The sequence below is a fragment of the Jaculus jaculus genome, chromosome X (assembly GCF_020740685.1).
Source record: "Jaculus jaculus isolate mJacJac1 chromosome X, mJacJac1.mat.Y.cur, whole genome shotgun sequence".
Classification (NCBI taxonomy): Eukaryota; Metazoa; Chordata; class Mammalia; order Rodentia; family Dipodidae; genus Jaculus; species Jaculus jaculus.
Window position 1 is genome coordinate 110,010,953 of NC_059125.1, and position 19,122 is coordinate 110,030,074.

The window sequence follows — 19,122 nt, forward strand, 5'->3', positions numbered from 1 at the left end:
GGGTTCAAAGTAGGGTCTCATTCTAACTCTAGCCCAGGCTGACCTGGAATTCACTATGCAGTCTCAGGGTAGCCTCAGACTCACAGTGATCCTCCTACCCCTGCCTCCCAAATGCTCGGATTAAAGGCATGCGCCACCACACCCAGCTAAGTTTCTTGTTTTGTTTTCTCTCCATTTTGGCATGAAAGGTAATCCCAATTGAGTGGTATAGCTGTTAAATATGTCATCTAGTGCCATCTAGGGGAATTTAAAGGTACTATATATACTAAGCCACTTTTTTGTTGTATTCAAAACAATTTTATAATAAGTACCATGTGTTGGCTGAAAGACAGTAGAATTGTATACCCAACCTATGATTGCAGAGGGAAATTCTGTATTTTTAGGATGGACTTTTTATAAAAAAAAAACTGTCTTCTTTTACTTCAACAGGAAACAGATGATTTGAAGAGAGCTGAGAGTATGCTTCAACAAGCGGATAAATTAGGTTGCAGGCAGTTTGTTACCCCTGCTGATGTTGTGAGTGGAAACCCCAAACTGAACTTAGCCTTTGTGGCTAACCTGTTTAATAAGTACCCGGCACTAACTAAGCCTGAAAACCAGGACATTGACTGGACTTTACTAGAAGGTAACCAAAAGTCTCTCAAATCCTAACATGTAGACTATTGAGTAGAAATTAGAGCCCAAAAAGACATCATAAGCTCAACCCAGTAAGTAGCTTTCGTAAGAATCTTCCAAAAGTAGATGCAGTGCTGAGTGAAAATTGGCAGCTGTTGGATAGAGATGGTGGTAGAAGGAGAGTTTTAAAATAAAAAGTCTGGGTGGGGATGTGGCTCAGTTGGCAGAGCTTTTACCTAGTGTATCCATCACTGCAACGAAAAATCTAGGGTCACCCAACATGAAGCCACTTAATGTTTAGAAAAACATTAGGGAATTCTCTCTCCCTCTCTCTGCCTCTCTCTCTCTCTCTCTCTCTCTCTCTCTCTCTCTCTCTCTCTCTCTCCCCCCCCCACCTCCCTCCCTCCCTCCCTCTCCCTCTCTTTCCCCCTTCCCCTTTCTGTCTCTCGGCATTATCTCACCATGTAGCCCAGGCCAACCTCAAACTCACAGTGCTCCTCTTTCCATGACTTGCTGAGTGCTGGGAGATTGCAGGAGTGAACCGCTACATCTGGCCTAGACCACTTTTTAAACTTCTATCAAGAAAAATGCAAATACACATTTGATTCAACCCATAAATTTGTAGTAATTATGTTTCAGTAATCCACAGACTGAAAACAAATGTCACTACATGGTAATTATTTCCTTTAAATTTGGGAAAAGCAGCTTACTTACTCTAGATTTTATATATAAAGCACACTATGATAATTGGCAAATGCAAATTGAAGTTCACTGGGTAACCACTGATGTTACTATAAAAGTTTTAAATTTTGCGTTTTAAGCTGTGTTTTAGTTTCAAAATAAATTTCAAAAAAAACTTAAAGCACAAATCTGACGATAATGTATTTAGAAAGAATACCTGAAATTTTGTTCATTTGAATAGAACTGATAAAGTAAATTCATACATGGGTTGATGCTGTATATATACAAGACATTTAATGAATGAATGAATGAATGGATACCTTTTGTCAATATTCTTTATAGGAGAAACTCGTGAAGAAAGAACCTTCCGTAACTGGATGAACTCTCTTGGTGTTAATCCCCACGTAAACCATCTCTATGCGTAAGCCATCCAACCACTATTTGTGAACAGTTATAAATGTCAGGAATGGGTGCTACATGAATAATTATGGCTCTAAAAATTTTCCACATGTTCATTTGTAGCAATTGTTATTGGAAAGCACTGGATGGTGATTTCCATCATCATTTTCCAAATACACAAACACCTAAGTTCTTTCCTTACATAATTATTGAGTAGAAGTAGTAGAAAGTATAAATGTCTATATGAGACCTTAGGGATCAGGTACTTTTTCAAATATTTTTATTGATTTATTTATTTGCAAGGAGAGGAAGAGAATGGGCACGCCAGGGCCTCTTGCCACTGCAAATGAACTCCAGACTCATATGCCACTTTGTGCATCTGGCTTTATGTGGGTACTGGGGAATCAAACCCAGGCCCTCAGACTTTGCAAGCAAGAACCATAACTCTAGAACCACCTCTCCAGCCCTTTATATTTTTGAAGCAGAGTCCAAGGAACACTTGTGACAGACTAGTCATGATTCCTTGGGACCTTTGACTGGTACTCTCAGCCACCACAAGCAGTGGATTGATTATATCTTTATTTCATTCAACACATGGACAGCTATTTGCCCATGTGTGGTAGGTTATATCCTTCCTACATCCTATGGCTTCACTATTTTCAAACCACTTGCCATTTGCAAACTACCAACTCTGGTCTCATTTTTCATCATAGCATTTACATTCATGCCAAAATCACATTATATGTTTATCCATATTGTAATTTATTACCTAATTCTCTGACCCTAATGTAGAGACAGAGTTTTTTTTTTTTTTTTTTTTTTTTGTCCTATGTGCCCAGCGTTGATACGGGGTTTGATTGCATACATGGAAGTGAGCTGAATGGTCTTTTCTTCTTTTTTGGAAAGATTGATTTTAAATAAGAGTCAATAAAAAGAGTCATGGATACTGTGACTTTAGACATCTTGTCTGACAGTGTCGTATTGCTGTTTTAAGAAAACCAAGTGTCTGGCTATTTGAAAACACTAATTATTTTTTCATTGTTAGTGACCTGCAAGATGCCCTGGTAATCTTACAGTTATATGAACGAATTAAAGTTCCTGTGGACTGGAGTAAAGTTAATAAACCTCCATACCCAAAGCTTGGTGCCAACATGAAAAAGGTAGAAAATCATGTTCTTTCCTGTCTTTCTGGAAGACTATTTTGATTCTTGATTTGTTTCATTGGTGTTTCAAAACTCTGGACCCTGAACTTCTTCATGAGGTCAGGAACCACGTCTTCTTATTATTTTGTGTGTGTGTGCACATGGAAATCTTTAACCCTTCGTTTGCTTTTGTGTATTTGCAGCTAGAAAACTGCAACTACGCTGTTGAATTAGGGAAGCATCCTGCTAAATTCTCCCTGGTTGGCATTGGAGGCCAAGACCTGAATGATGGGAACCAAACCTTGACCTTAGCTTTAGTCTGGCAGCTGATGAGAAGGTACAGTGCACAATTTTGGCTATTTAAGCTTCACAGCAATATAGGTCAATAAATTCACCATGGAATGTTTACTTATTATTATTTAAATAGCTAACTTAGTTTGATGAATATACTTGAACTTGGTTGCATTTAGACTCTGAAATGAGTTTTCTAAGCATATGTTGGATATTAAATGTTAGATACCTATAAGTTAGCTAGGAGAAGTATAAATATTCTAAGTTTTTTTTTCTTTTGGTTTTGCGAGGTAGGGTCTCTCTCACTTTGGTCCAGTCTGACCTGGAATTAACTATGTAGTCTCAAGGTGGCCTTGAACTCATGGCAGTCCTCCTACCTCTGCCTCCCGAGTGCTAGGATTAAAGGCATGCACCACCACACCTGGCTCCCTAATTTTTCTCCCTTTTTTGGCCTATATGTTTGTGTATTTGTATGTGTGAGGGCACATGGTTATATGTGGGTATGCATGCACGTGTGTGCACAAGTGTTGGCACAATGTACCCAACCAAAAGTAGCCGATGGAAGGAAAGGATTTATTTTGGAAATAAAAAGACCACATGATGGCAGGGAAAAACATGGCAAGAGCAGAGGCTGGACATCACCTCCAGGACACCATCAGGTGGACAATGGCAACAGGAGAGCACACCTCCCAACAACATAACCCCCCCCCCAAGGCTCTAATTCCCAAATTGCCATCAGCTGGGAACAAAGCATTCAAAACACATGATGTTATGGGGGACACCAAAGTCAAACCACCACAATATGCATGTGAAAGCCACAGGAATGCCATCCACCTCCTTTGAGACAGGGTCTTACCACTGGCCTAGAACTCACGAATTAGGTTAGACTGGCTAGTCAGTGAGCCTCAGCAATCCTCTCTACCTCTCCAGCCCTGGGATTAAGGCATATACCATCAATCACTCCTGGCATTACATGGGGTTGCTAGGGTTTGATCACAGGTCCTCACACTTGCGAAGCAATGACTTTACCCCCTGAACCATCTCCTTATCTCCCTAGCCCGATTCTTTGTTCTGTTTTTTATTTTTGTTTCAAGGTAGTGTCTCGCTCTAGCCCAGACTGACCTGAAATTCACTACGTAGTCTCAGGTTGTCTTCAAACTCATGGTGATCCTTCTACCTCCACCTACCAGGTACTAGGATTAAAGGCATGCACCACCGTGCCAGGCTTCTTTTTTTCCCACAGGAAACCAGATAAGTAGACTTAATCCTCATGTAACATCACTGAATTATATTGACAGATGGGCTAATGGTATAAGTCAATAGTATAACACATATTTAGCATACAAGAGGCACTGAGTTCTATCATCAGCCCCCCAAGATAAATAAATCAAACTTGTCAGAAGTCCAACATGGTGTCTTACACCTGTAACCCCAGCACTCAGGAGTCTGAGGCAGGAGGATTTATGGTTTGAAGTCATTCTTGGCTACTTAGTTTATTCAAAGTCATCCTGGGTTACACAGTGATACCCTTCCTAAAAAAGAGTTGTTAGAGGGCTAGAGAGATGGCTTAGGGGTTAAGCGCTTTTCTGTGAAGCCTAAGGACCCTGGTTCGAGGCTCAATTCCCCAGGACCCATGTTAGCCAGATGCACAAGGGGGCGCATGCATCTGGAGTTTGTTTGCAGTGGCTAGAGACCCTGGCATGCCCTCCCCCCCCTTTCTTTCTCTCTCTCTCTCTCTCTCTGCCTCTTTCTCTCTCTGTTTGTCACTCTCAAATAAAAAATAAGAAAAATATTAAAAATGAGTTGTTAGAAAAAATATGAATATACAGCTGGGCGTGGTGGTGCACATCTTTAATCCCAGCACTTGGGAGGCGGAGGTAGGAGCATCACAGTGAGTTCAAGGCCACCCTGAGGCTACATAGTGAATTCCAGGTCAGCCTGGACTAGATTGAAACCCTACCTCGACAAAAAAGAAAGAAAAAAATATGAATATTCACATGTATCTTTTTAAAAATGAAGACCTGAACACTAACACTGAAAGTGTTTATTATGATTGGGTAATAGCCAAAACATGGCAGATGTTTTGTCATTACACTACTACTGCAGTTGTATGAAATGCACAGTACATTGAAGCACCATAATTCTTGCCCCCTCACTGCAATAGAGTAGATCAGTGGCAAGCCACTATTCCTTGATATACTTGTTTTTTTTCACATAGTGAGGTTCTCTTTCCATGAACTCATTGGTTTAGAGACAGTTCTGCATAAGGCATCTATCTTTGTGATATGTGCCTTTTTCTTCTTGGAGCATGTTGTGACCCTATTTTCTACTGTTTCTTTTAGATATACCCTCAATGTCCTAGAGGATCTGGGAGAGGGTCAGAAAGCAAATGATGACATCATTGTAAACTGGGTGAACAGAACATTGAGTGAAGCTGGAAAGTCAACTTCCATTCAGAGTTTCAAGGTCAGAATACTGACTAGTGTACATTATATTTGCTAGGTAATCTCTAAAATTTGGAAGGATCAAGCTTGGGGAGGAGGCGGTTGGTAAGAATTATTACTGGACCAATAGCAAAATTGTCTTCTGGTTGGCTAGGCTTTCTTTTATGCACTTTATGTAAAGAAGCACTTGTTAATGTGTATGTACTGACATTCTGAGATTTGTTCTTCTTTTATCATAGGACAAGACGATCAGCTCCAGTTTGGCGGTTGTGGATCTAATTGATGCTATCCAGCCAGGCTGCATTAACTATGACCTTGTGAAGAGTGGCAATCTAACAGAAGATGACAAGCACAATAATGCCAAGTAAGTGGGGATGTTGTGGAAAGAGCACATGCCTTGAGTTCTGAACTCTCAAGTTCACTCACCTTACATTGGTGTCACCTGGGGAAGATCTCGTTTTTCAAAAAGAGTTTTAGCATTATGTTGATGTTATTGAGATATAATTAACACATATACAATTCACTTATTTAAGTACACAGAGTATTGGCTTTTAGTATGCTCACAATATTTTACAACCATCACCACAATTAATTGTAGAACATTGTCATTATATAAGAAAGGCCCTCCATGGCTACCAGTAGGCACTGTTCTCTATACGCTAGCACCCAGAAAACACCTGACCCACCCCTTGTCTCCATTTTTGCCTATTTGTGACTCCTTGTTTTATCTTTCTACTTTTCAAACATGTCACCAAAGCCTCTGATAACCACCATTCTATACTGTGTTCTTTTATAGTACCAGTTTTGTAGAGTCTGTATAGGACAATGGAATATGATTTGGCCACTAAAAATAATGAAATCTTATCAATTACAGGAGCATGGGTGAATCTAGAGAGGATGATGTTAAGTGAAATATGACAGATACAGAAAGACAAAGATTCATGATCTTACTCAAATGAGGGAAAGGTCTTTGAGCCTCAAATCCTTTACAATAAAAAAGAAGCAATAGCCGGGCATGGTGGCACACGCCTTTAATCCCAGCACTCGGGAGGCAGAGGTAGGAGGATCATGGTGAGTTCAAGGCCACCCTGAGACTCCATAGTGAATTCCAGGTCAGCCCGGGCTAGAATGAAACCCTACCTTGAAAAAAAAAAAAAAGAAGAAGAAGAAGCAATAATACTTACCTGAGAGATTTCAGAAAAATTTTTAAAAAGCTATAAAGCCAAGTGTGGTAGCACAGACTTCTAATCACAGAGGCTAAAACAAGAGGATTACAGATTTCAATGCCAGCCTAGAGTATATAGTGAGACCATGTCTCAAAAGAAATGTAAAGCCAGATGCACATAGTGGCTCATGTATCTTGAGTTCATCTGCAGTGCCAAGAGGCTCTGGCATGTCTATACAAAGAAAGGAAAAAAAGAAAGACAGGAGAAAGAAAGAAAGAAAGAAAGAAAGAAAGAAAGAAAGAAAGAAAGAAAGAAAGAAAGAAAGAAGGAAGGAAGGAAGGAAGGAAGGAAGGAAGGAAGGAAGGAAGGAAGGAAGGAAGGAAGGAAGGAAGGAAGGAAAGAAAGGAAAGAAGGAAGGAAGGAAAGAAGGAAGGAAGGAAGGAAGGAAAGAAAGAAAAAGGAGAGAGGGAGGGAGGAAGGAAGGAAGGAAGAGAGGAAAAGGGACAGAGGAGGGGAGAGAGAAAGAGATTTTAAAATTTTAACAGTCCATCTCATGTTCAAGATCCCCAGTAGTTACTTAGTGAACTAATGGACTAATATAATGCAATTCAAGTACAAATGTAGGCTAAGGAAAGCATGACCTAAGGATGGATAATTGTATTCAGAATGTTCATCTGTCTCACTTTTGTTTTTTGGTGGTGTTGGGGATTTGAACACGCAGCCTTGTACATAATAGGCTCTACCACTGAGTTTTACTGCCCCCCCACCCCAGCCCTTCACATATTTAAATACATTATCCACTTATGTCTCTCTGTATATAGAGCATTTTATCTACTTCAGTCCCCATGTTGGCATGATGGTTATAAGCCCTCACCAGAAGACTATGCCTTGGAAGTTTCTTGCATTGCAGCCACATTTAGGTCTTTTCCATGTCTGGTCCCTTCTTCACTAAAGACCTAGACTATAACCTAGTTTCACTGTAACTAATGAAAACTTTACCAATACCTTGTGACAATCAGTCCAAAGGACTGTTTTATAGGCTAGCTAAGATGCCACCTATGAAACTCTGAGGTTAAGCACATTGTTTTTTCTTTGAAAAAAAAAAAAAACGAGAACTTTAATATGTGAAGATACCATAATTTGATCATATTTCTATCCCATTTTCCTATTTTGTCTCCCTTTCCCCATCCCACTAAGGACCCTCATCTTTCCAAGTAGTCCTTTCTCAGTTTTGATATCTCATTCCTTTTGTCCTACTCTGTCTTCCATGTCAAAATGAAAACAAAATATATAGCAGGAAATGATAAAAGTTTCATATCCATAAAGACTCCTATTGGAATGCACCTGGAAATACTTCCTGGATTAGTTGAGGTATACGCCTGCCAGTCATCCCATCTGAAAATGTCAGTCCTTTTGTCCTATCCTTTGCCTGACGATGGTCCAGATACTCTGACTATACCATATAGATTCTCTCCCCTTGCTTAAGCTTGTCTTGGAAGTACTGGATTTTATATCTGATGTAATATTCTTTGTTCCTTTTTTTTGGCAAACAAGCCAAGTTTTATTGAAGTGAAAGTAAAATGCTCCCTATAGAAAAGAGGGGTCCAGCTGGGCGTGGGGGTACACGCCTTTAATCCCAGCACTTGTGAGGCAGAGGTAGGTGGGCTGCTGTGAGTTCAAGGCCACCCTGAGACTTCATAGTGAATTCCAGGTCAGCCTGAGCTACAGTGAAACCCTACCTCAAAAAAAAGAGGGGTCCCAAAAGGGGTTGTCATCTCTAAGATAGTAAAAGTGTCTGCTATCTTGGGGGTTAGAGGTATAGTTCATGGGTAGGCTTGCCTAGCATGCACAAGGCCTTGAGCTCCGCCCCCAGCACCACGCACACAAAAGTCTCTGTTGTCTCATGGCTAATGCAAAGAGAATATCAAAATTTCTAGACACTGCAAACAAACTCCAGATGCATGTGCCACTTTCTGCATCTGGCTTTATGTGGGTACTAGGAATGGAACCTGGCTCATTAGGCTTTGCAGGCAAGTGCCTTAACCACTGAGCAATCTCTCCAACCCTATAATCTCATTTTTATATGGTTGGTACTCCAAACACTAATACTCCCTTCACATTAGAGGAGAGGAGAAAATAGACGCTATTAGTCTATAATAGAGGGTAACATAAATGAATTCAAAGCGTAGAGTACTTAGATGGTTCACATGACGTCTATTAACTGACAAAATCTCATCTTTGTTTTTGTTTCTTCAAAAAAAATAGGTATGCAGTGTCAATGGCTAGAAGAATCGGAGCCAGAGTGTACGCTCTCCCTGAAGACCTTGTGGAAGTAAAGCCCAAGATGGTCATGACCGTGTTTGCATGTTTGATGGGCAGGGGGATGAAGAGAGTGTAAAATAACCAATCTGAATAAAGCCAACCTTGTTCCCAAGTGCATGATTAGCAAGTCAGCTATTTCCAGGTGAAGTGCTTATGGCTTAAGAACTTCTTGGTCATTTAAAGGACTTTTAGTTTTGATTAACAAGACTAGCTCATCGTGAGAGCCCTCGGGAGAGAGTTTGAATAACAAGCAACTCCTCTTTCCCTTAGCGTTGGATCTGCCAGGCACACTTGAACCGTGCTCATAGCCAACCATTTTACTCTCTCCTCCTAGAATGCCACACTTCACATTTCCTGTTGCTGTGTGTTATTCCTGTACGTATGTTTTTCCCTCTTAGAATGTCCATCTCTTGAGAGTTGCTTAGATGGGTAGATAATGAGTATTCTTAGCTAGTCATTGTGCTATCCATCCAGGCTGCCAGTTCTTACTCCAGAACTAGGCTCAGAAGGTATGTGGACATGAGTATCCTCCACTTACTCTGTAGCACTGAAAATTTGCCGAAGCAACTGGCTGAGCAGAATGTAATAGAAGCTTTTCTTATTCTTTTATTCTTAAAATTGGTATCTTTTTACAGTATTCTTTCTACATGATTATTTTTTGTACATTTAAGAATATTTTGATTACATTCAACAAGTCTGCTGATTTTGCTACTTTTTTTAAGGGGTCTTCAAGTAAGTAAAAAAAGAATACATTATAAGTGGAGGAAAAATGTACCCTAAGGTTGCATCTTCTCTCTCACACCCAAGCTGTAAACTAAGGAAGTATTTTTGTCTCCAATATGTCAGTTCAATACATGCTTATTTGCTCTGAAACCTGTATCATCAAGCTCTCTCTTTCAATCGAAAATACCATTGAATATGGCCCTTGAGGAGAGAGTGAATGCAGAACTTGGATGAAATTGTGTAGGCCAAGTCTGCTAAGTGTACAATACATTTTTAAATTTTACTCCTATAACAACAAAGGTATGAAAAGTCAAAGTATGTATGTAGGACTTGATGTACTCTTGCTTTGTCAAGCTCTTTGCTATAGTTCTCAAGATCATTATGTTACTCTAACTCTGAAAAGGGATGTAATCTGGTAGCAATGTAGTAGTTCAAAATAAAGGCATTTACATAATAACTAGTCTTGCACTCTTTCTGTTTGATTTTTGAGGGGTTTTCTGGGGGCTTGAGATAGGGTCTCGCTCTAGCCCAGAATTTACTATGTGGTCTCCTGGTGGCATCAGACTCATGGCAGTCCTCCTGCCACTGCCTCCTGAGTGCTGGGATTAAAGGCATGTGCCATGCTGCCCAGCTGGTTTTGTTTGTTTGTTTGGGGGGGGCTTTTTTTTTTTGCTTTTACTAGGTCTTCTCTGTGTCGCCCAGGCTGGCCTTGAATTTACAATCCCACTTTCAGCCTCTGTACTGTTGGGATTATAGATACACATCACCATTCTCACCACTAGTCTCTTCATGTTTGTTTCACTTAAAGATATGCCACTGATTGAAATCTTTTCCCCCTTTTCTGATATATTCCATAAAATAGTGGTTATTAGATTTGAGTTGTGGGAACTGAATTAGAGATAGGGAGCTAAGGATAGTAAAAATAGGGTTAGGACTGAAGGGACAGCATAGTGGTTAAGGTGCTTGTCTGCGAAGCCTAAGGACCCATGTTTGATTCCCCAGTACCCACATAAGCGAGCTGTGCAAGATTGCACATGCATTTGGAGTTCATTTGCGGTGGCTAGAGCCCCTAGCACAGCCATTCTCTCTCTCTCTCAAATAAATGAAATAAAAGTTTATATTAAAATAGGGTTAAGCCAGGAGTGGTGGCACATGTCTTTAATCCCAGCACTCGGGAGGTAGAGGTAGGTGGATCGCTATGAGTTCAAGGCCACCCTGAGAATACATAGTGAATTCCAGGCCAGCCTGGGCTAGAGTGAAACCCTACCTTGAAAAACCAAATAATAATAATAATAATAATAACAAGGTTAAAGTATAATAGCTTTTTCCAACTTAACAAAATTTCTTCAGCTGAGGGTATATACCTCAGTGGTAGAGAAAATGCATGTGAAACACCCTTCCCTTCCCCCCCCCACAAAAAAATTCCCTTCCAGTTATTCCTTTTTTTTCCTTTTTTTTTTCTCTTCACCTTTACTTGTTTCACCATTCTCTAATACACATGCACTGAAATGCTAGAGTCTGATGGGCCAGGGAAAAGAAGTACTTATAGCAGGTTTTCTGAGCCTCCTCACTGTTGTCACTTGGGGCTGGATAAGGCTATCTTGAACATTATAGGAAGTATAGAGGCATGGAATAGGCCGTGTCTGCTGTATGTCAGAACCACATCCCCTGTTGTGTCCACCAAAATATGTCCAGACATATTATCCCCTGGGATACAAAATAAACCCTACTGGACAGTCACTGATTTACAGGTACCCTTTAAAGCTTTCGTGTGATGAGTGATATGGTTATTATTATTATTTGGATGGCATAGTGGCACACACTAGTAAGTTCCAGGATTGCCTGGGCTGTAAAGACATAGAATACAAGGTAGACAAATTTGAAAAATCTACTTTGGTGGGGAAAAGAGTCAACAGATAGATGACCCACAGAGGAGGAAGCCCACTCCTATTTTTTTTCTTTCTTTATTATTTTATTTTTGAGAGACAGAGAAAGAAAAAGGCAGAGAGTGAATGGGTGTTCCAGGGCCTTTCAGCCACTGTGAATGAACTCCAGCCACCTGCACACCTTTGCATGTGCGACATTGCACGCTTGTGTCACTGTGCATCTGACTATGTGGGACCTGGAGATTCAAACATGCATTCCTAGGCTTTGCAAGCAAGTGCCTTAACTGCTAAGTCATCTCTCCATCCCAAAGATCATTTTCTTAATGTAAACACAGCCTTATGGTATGGCTAGGGATGTAGTCCAGTTGTTTGAGTACTTCCCTACCATGCACAAAGCCCTTGAGTTAATCCCCAGAACCACTTAAATGGGTAATGGCAGCACATGCCTATAATCCCAGCACTCAGGACATAGAGGCAAGAGGAACAGTTCAAGGCTGGGGCTGGGAAGATGGCTCAGCAGTTAAAGCGTATGGGATTCAATTCTCCAGCACCCACATAAAGCCAGCAAAAAATGTTCATCTGCCATTTCTTTGCAGCCACAGGAGACTCTGGCATGCCCATACGCAGACATACACACTTGCTAATAAATAGCACGTCATGACCCCATCATGATTATTGATAATCTCACTAAGAATATTCAGTGGACTGAGGGTGGAGGAGAGAGGACATGAAGATAACTCAATGGGAATATGAACAAATTGCAATATGTTCATATATTAAAGTTTTCAGTAAAAAATAAAAATAAATAGATCCAGCAATTGCTCTCAGACTATTAAAAAGTATAACTTTTCCTTTCTCTTCTTTGAATGCCAGTCAAAATGGGAGGCATGCAAGTGCACTGACACTTTGAGTCTCTTCCACCTTTTTCGTAATAAATCTCCTTTGCAGACGGGCATGGTGGTGCATGCCTTTAATCCCAGCACTCAGGAGGCAGAGGTAGGAGGATCACCGTGAGTTCGAGGCCACCCTGAGACTCCATAGTGAATTCCAGGCCAGCCTGGGCTAGAGTGAGACCCTACCTCAAAAAACCTAAATAAATAAATAAATCTCGTTTGCCATACTCAAAAGGCAAAAGTGGTTTTGGAAGGTCATCCTCAACTACATAGAGAGTTAAGATGAGCCTCTGTTACAAGACACCATGTCTTTAAAAAAAAAAAAGAAGAAGAAGAAGAAGCCGTGTGTGGTGGTGCACGCCTTTAATCCCAGCACTCGGGAGGCAGAGGTAGAAGGATCACTGTGAGTTCAAGGCCACCCCGAGACTACAGAGTTAATTCCAGGTCATCCTGGACCAGAGTGAGACCCTACCTCGAAAAACCAAAAAAAAAAAAAAAAAAATACTAACCAAACCGGGTATGGTGGCACATGGTTTAATTCCAGCACTTGGGAGGCAGAGGTAAGAAAATTGCTATGTGTTCAAGGCCAGCCTAAAAATACATAGTGAATTCCAGGTCAGCCTGGGCTAGAGCAAGACCCTACCTCGAGATGCCAAAAAAAAAAAAAAAAGCTAAACAGAAAACAAAATTCCCATAAACCCTACCCTCACACATACACACCAGCCCTCTATTAACAGCTTGCACTGGACTGGGATGTCTGTTCTGGTCAGTAAGCACATATTGATACCACCAGTATCACCCAAGGCCATAATTTACATTAAGGATCATTCTTTTGTTTGTTCTGGTTTTTGTTGTGCTAAGTGTGGGTCCCTGAGCCCCAGGCACCCCGGTCTAAAGCTTTTCTACTGAGCTACACCCCTGCTCTCACTCTTGGTGGTGTTCATTCTCTGTGTTTGGACAAATGTGTGAAGACAGCATCCACCACTGTTGTATTGAGAATAGCTTCTCTGTTCTAAAACCCCTCTGCTCTGCATAATCACCCCCCACTATCCCCACCCCCCTGGCAGCTGGCTCCATCATTTTGCTTTGTCCAGATCTCAGACTCGGGGTCACACAGTCTGCAGCCTTTTCAGATTGACTTCATCCAGAGGCAGGGGACAGGTTGTGGTTTTGGACTAGGGTTTCCTTTAACTGCCTTTTATTGTCAGGTTTGTATGTAGCCCAGGCTGGCCTCTCAGACTCACTGTGTAAACCAGGATGACCTTAAACTTCTGACCTGCATACCACAGTCCTCCTAAATGCTGGGATTAGAGGTGTGTGCCAACAATTCCCGGTTTATGGGATCAAACTCAGGGCCTCATACGTGCTAGACAAGCACTCTACCAATTGGGCTATAGATCCAACCACTTTTTGAATTTTCTGAGACATGGTCTCATGATGTAGCATTAGCTGGCCCAGAATTCACAATGTAGACAAGGCTACCCATAAACTTGAGACAATCCTGCATTAAATTATTGATAATTATCTGATAGGTATGGGTACATAGGTATTTTCAGAAACTATGGTTGGAAAGTGAGCAGCTTATAATTTGTTGAATGCAACTTGATAATAGTGACCAACTAACCAATTTAGCTAACCTACCATGACAGTTATACTAAGAACTAGCACATCCTTCAATTCTACAGATAGAAAGTATCACAGTGTCACTAAAAACACTATGAAATCTTGCAATGAAGAATTGGTGCAGTTGAGGGTGGTGGTGCACACCTTTAATCCCAGCATTCGGGAGGCAGAGGTAGGAGGGCAGCCATGAGTTCAAGGCCATCCTGAGACTCCATAATGAATTCCAGGTCAGCCTAGCCTAGAGTAAGACCCTACCTCGAAAAATCAAAACAACAACAAAAACAAAAAATAAAAAGAATTGGCGCAATAAATTCTGATCCAGCCAGGCATGGATATATGCACCTTTAATCCCAGTACTCAGGAGGCAGAGGTGAGTTTGAGGCCAGCCTGAGACTACATAGTGAATTCCAGGTCACCTGGCCTAGAGTGAGACCTTACCTCAAAAAACTACAAAAAAAAAATAATAATAATAATAATAATAAGTTGTGAACCTATCCACACAATAGAATAATGTAGCTGGGACTGCAGGAGCTCTCTATATAACAATATGGAACAATGCATTATGCCATCTCAGTTTTAAAAATGGTAGTATCAGGGCTAGCTGGGAAAATGGCTCCATATATACAGTGCTTACAACACAAAAATGAGGACCTGAGTTTGGATCCTCAGCACCCATGCATGCCTGTAATCCCAATTCTGGGGAAGCAGAGACAGAAGGATCCCTTATGGCTTGTTGGCCAACTTGCCTAGCTGACTTGGTGAGCACCAGGTTCAGTGAGTGACCCTACCTCAAAAAATATGATGTAGAACCTGATATCAACCTCTAGCCTCTATACACATGCATACACCCTGGCACACGTGTACATGCACGTGCGCACGCACACACACACACATGCAAAAAAGAAAAAACTGGTAGCATTGAGGACCAAAAGCAATTGCTATAATCATACCTGGAACAGAAGAGGGAGATAACCACTTATTACTTTCTTATTGGAATATTTTTACAATGTTAGGAAAGTTTAAAAAGAAATTGAAGATGAAGCCAGACATGATGGCAAATGCCTTTAATCCCAGCACTTGGAAGGCAGAGGTCAGTGGATCACCATGAGTTTGAGGCCACCCTGAGACTACATAGTGAATTCCAGGTCAGCCTGGGCTAGAGTGAGATCCTACATTGAAAAACCAAAAAATAAAATAAAATAAAATAAAATAACATGGCAAAAATGTTTTGAACACAGAGAATCTTCGAGATAATGTCACATGTATATCCTTCCCCTATGTTCACCAGTGAACAGATGAATATATTTTGTCCTTTTGTTGATGTTGAACCATGTGAAAAGTCACAAGCATCTTGACAGTTGATGCCTAAATACTCAGCATAAATCTCCTGAGAATAAGGAAACTACATAGTTATACAGCATAGAGTATGTTATGAATATAATAGTTAGTACATAGCCTAACTTCATTTTTCAAGTCGTTACTGGAATTAGGGTCAGAGCCAAGGCCCTAGCAGCTCTACCAAAATAGGTTTGGCCACCTAACCTCAGCAGTCCAATTATGGTGAAAAAAAACCAGATTTATACAATCTGAACAAATTAGAAAGAAGAACAAAGAGGCCCAAACACACACGCACACGCACACGCACACACACACCCCACTTCATCTTCAGGTCCTGACATGAGATTCAGGTTTAAGTAGAGGGCAATCTTGTTTGAGGAGTGGTCCCGTCATTGTCTCTGCTCCAATGTCTCCTGCAAGGTGAGCTGACATGGTGATCAGAACTGTAGACTCTCTTGTTGAGAGACAAGCTGTCTGTCTAGCTACTTCCAGAACCCCAGTCTTGCTTTTCCCAGCATGAGACCCCTGAGGAAATTTTAATTTGGTATGAACCATTGTTTCTACAGTCTTGATAGCCAAAGGGAGGAACGAGGGTGTCTCTTTAAGGCCAGGTGTGGTGGTGCACACCTTTAATTCCAGCACTTGGGAGACAGGTAGGAGGAATGCCATGAGTCCAAGGCCACCCTGACACTAAATAGTGAATTCAAGGTCAGCCTGCACTACAACGAGACACTACCCCCCACAAAAAAGTGTCTCTTTTGAATATATATTCTTGCCTGTATGCTTATAAAATTATTCCAAAACTAACTAAAATTAGTTTCTTTCCCATTACTATAACATTATCTAAGGATGAGTGCTGTACAACAAAGAAAAGTTTTTTGCTGGGCATGATGGTGCATGCATATAACCCTAGCACTTAGGAGGAGGAGGCAAAAGGATCAGGAGTCCAGGGTCATCTTCAGCTACACAGAGTTCAAGGCCAATCTGGGTTACATGAGGCAAATTTACTTAGTTCCCAATTTTCAGTTTGGGGTGCAAGACTAAGTAGTTGAGCACTGGTTATTGCCAAGTTGCTCTTGGCTGAATGACATCATGGTAGATGGCAGGTGACATCACCATTGGCAGAAACACAAAGGAGGAAAGATCACAAGGTAAGATAGGAAGCTAGCAAGAGTGGAACTCTAAACTCAATCTATGTAATAGCTCATTCTCAAGAAAACTAAAAGGGACCCCACAAAACTACATAATTCATCCAGGGCACAAAGTCCCCAAAGACTTAGTGTGCTCTACTAAGTTTTATTGCTGTCTCATGTAGTCCAGGCTATCCTTGAACTTGCAATGTAACTGAAGCTAGCTATAACCTTATGATCCTCGTGCATCTATTTCCCAAGTGCTAGGATTAAAGCCATGTATCTGGTTCAAACTCTTAAAGTTCCCACCACCTCAGCACTGCACAGTGAAGACTGAGCTTCAAGAGATGAATGCTTCAGGGACAAAACAGATACACAACACAGCAAATATGAGCTGTGAAATCCAGGCCATGCACAGCATGGTGGTGCACATCTTTAATCCCAGAGCTCGGGAGACAGACTTAGGAGGATCACTGTGAGTTTGAGGCCAGTCTGAGACTACATAGTGAATTCCAGGACAGTCTGGGCTAGAGAAAGAGAGACCCTACCTCAAAAACACAAATAAATAAATAAATAATTGAATCCAGGCTACAATAAGTTCTGTGCTACATTGGATTGGTAGGTCCCTGTACTGCCATTTTAAGATTTAAGATATTAGATGGGCCGGGCATGGTGGTGCACACCTTTAATCGCAGTACTCGGGAGGCAGAGGTAGGCAGATCGCTGTGAGTTCGAGGCCACCCTGAGACTATATAGTGAATTCCAGGTCAGCCTGGGCCAGAGTGAGACCCTACCTCGAACACCAAAAAAAAAAAAAAAAAAAAAAAAAAAGATATTAGATGGGTGCATCTCAGGTACAACACTTGCCTGGCATGTATAAGGCCCTAGGTTCCATTGTAAGAACCAAGCACATACTAAAAAGAAAAACCGTAATACTAAAAATATTGGAATGAGGGCTGGGTGTGGTGATGCACACCTTTAATCCCAGCACTCAGGAGGCAGAGGTAGGAGGATTACTGTGAGTTCGAGGCCACTCTGAGACTCCATAGTGAATTCCAGGTCAGCCTGGGCTAGAGTGAGACCCTACCTCGAAAAATAAATATATATATATATATGATGAAGAGGTGGCTCAGCAGTTAAAGGCACTTATTCACAAAGCCTAATGACCCAGGTTTGATTCCCCAGTACCCATGTGAATCCAGATGCACAAAGTGACACGTGTCTGGAGTTTGTTTGCAGTGGCAGGAAACCCTGGCATGCCCATTTCCTCACTACCTCTCTCTCTCTCCTTTGTTCCTCTCTCCCTCCCTTTTTCTGTCTCTCCCTCTATAAATAAATGGAATATTTTTAGACAACATTGGAATGATTACTTATTGGGGGTTGCTTCGTTTTGAGACAGGGCCTCACTGTGTAATCCATACTACTGTCTAATAGGTGATTTTTCCGATTGCTGGAGTTATAGACGTGAGCCAACAGGTCCAGCAAAGTATGTCAGAGCTCCAGCACGGGAAGCACTGATAGTGGCTTGTGTGTGTGTTGCTGGGGGTGGAATCTGGAGCCTTGTGTATGCCAAGCAGTGAGCTACAGCCCAAGCCCTCAGCTGGAATTTCTTTCCCTTTTTATTTTTCTTTTATTTATTTACTTTTAGTATATATTGTATGGACAACTTTTATGCTTACAGATAACAAACCATGGTATTTCCCTCCCCTCCCCTGCTTTCCCCTTCCTAACTCTGCCCTCCGTCATACCCCTTCCCGCTCTCCGTTAGTCTCTCTTTTAATTTGAGGTCATCATCTTTCTCTCCTATTATGAGGGTCTTGTGTGGGTATTGCTAGGCATTGCCAGGTCTTGGATATTGAGGCCAAATTCTGCCCAGACAGTTGTATGTAAGGAGTGGTACCCTTCCTTTGGATCTTACATTCTTTCTGCCACCTCTTCCACAATGGACCCTGAGCCTTGGAGGGTGTGAAATGTTTCAGTGCTGGACACTCCTCCACCCCTTTTTCTCAGCACTATGTTGCCTTTTGGGTCATCCCAGTGGTCATCGCCATCTGAAAAGAGAAGCTTCTCTAACCAGAAGTGACAATAGCATTAATGTATGAATATGAGCATTAAGTGTAATGCTTTCAGGGCAATTTGGTGAGAGTAATATATGCATTTAAACAGACAAGAGCAGGCTTTATACCCCTAAGGCTCATGACTTCCCCTGCCATAGGCTTTTGATTAGGTTTTCAGTACCAGACATGTACTCCCTCCCATAGAGTGGGCCTCCAGTCCAATTCAACTCATTGTACAGCCCAGGCTTGCCTTGAATTTGCATTGATCCTCCTGCCTCTGCCTCCAAAATGCTGGGATTGTAAGTGTGTGCCACCACATCCAGCTGGTCATAACATTTTTTGGTACTGTTTCTTTTATCTATTGATGATCTATAGGAATAATTTTTGAATTTCACTTCGATTTACCCATAGT

General features: G+C 41.4%; 1 protein-coding gene across 4 annotated transcripts in view; it reads left to right on the forward strand.

Annotated features, from left to right (window-relative positions):
- The window catches only part of Pls3 (plastin 3), a 109,005-nt gene extending 98,765 nt beyond the window's left edge, over positions 1-10,240 (forward strand). For all 4 annotated transcript variants that reach the window (XM_045140603.1, XM_004659111.3, XM_045140604.1 and 1 more), the window contains 7 exons: positions 430-625; positions 1,639-1,717; positions 2,741-2,855; positions 3,041-3,174; positions 5,471-5,594; positions 5,812-5,936; positions 9,004-10,240. In XM_045140603.1, the coding sequence (XP_044996538.1) occupies positions 430-625; positions 1,639-1,717; positions 2,741-2,855; positions 3,041-3,174; positions 5,471-5,594; positions 5,812-5,936; positions 9,004-9,136 (906 nt within the window). In that variant the 3' untranslated portion in view covers positions 9,137-10,240. The remainder of the gene's footprint in view (positions 1-429; positions 626-1,638; positions 1,718-2,740; positions 2,856-3,040; positions 3,175-5,470; positions 5,595-5,811; positions 5,937-9,003) is intronic.
- The last annotated feature ends 8,882 nt before the right edge of the window (positions 10,241-19,122 follow it).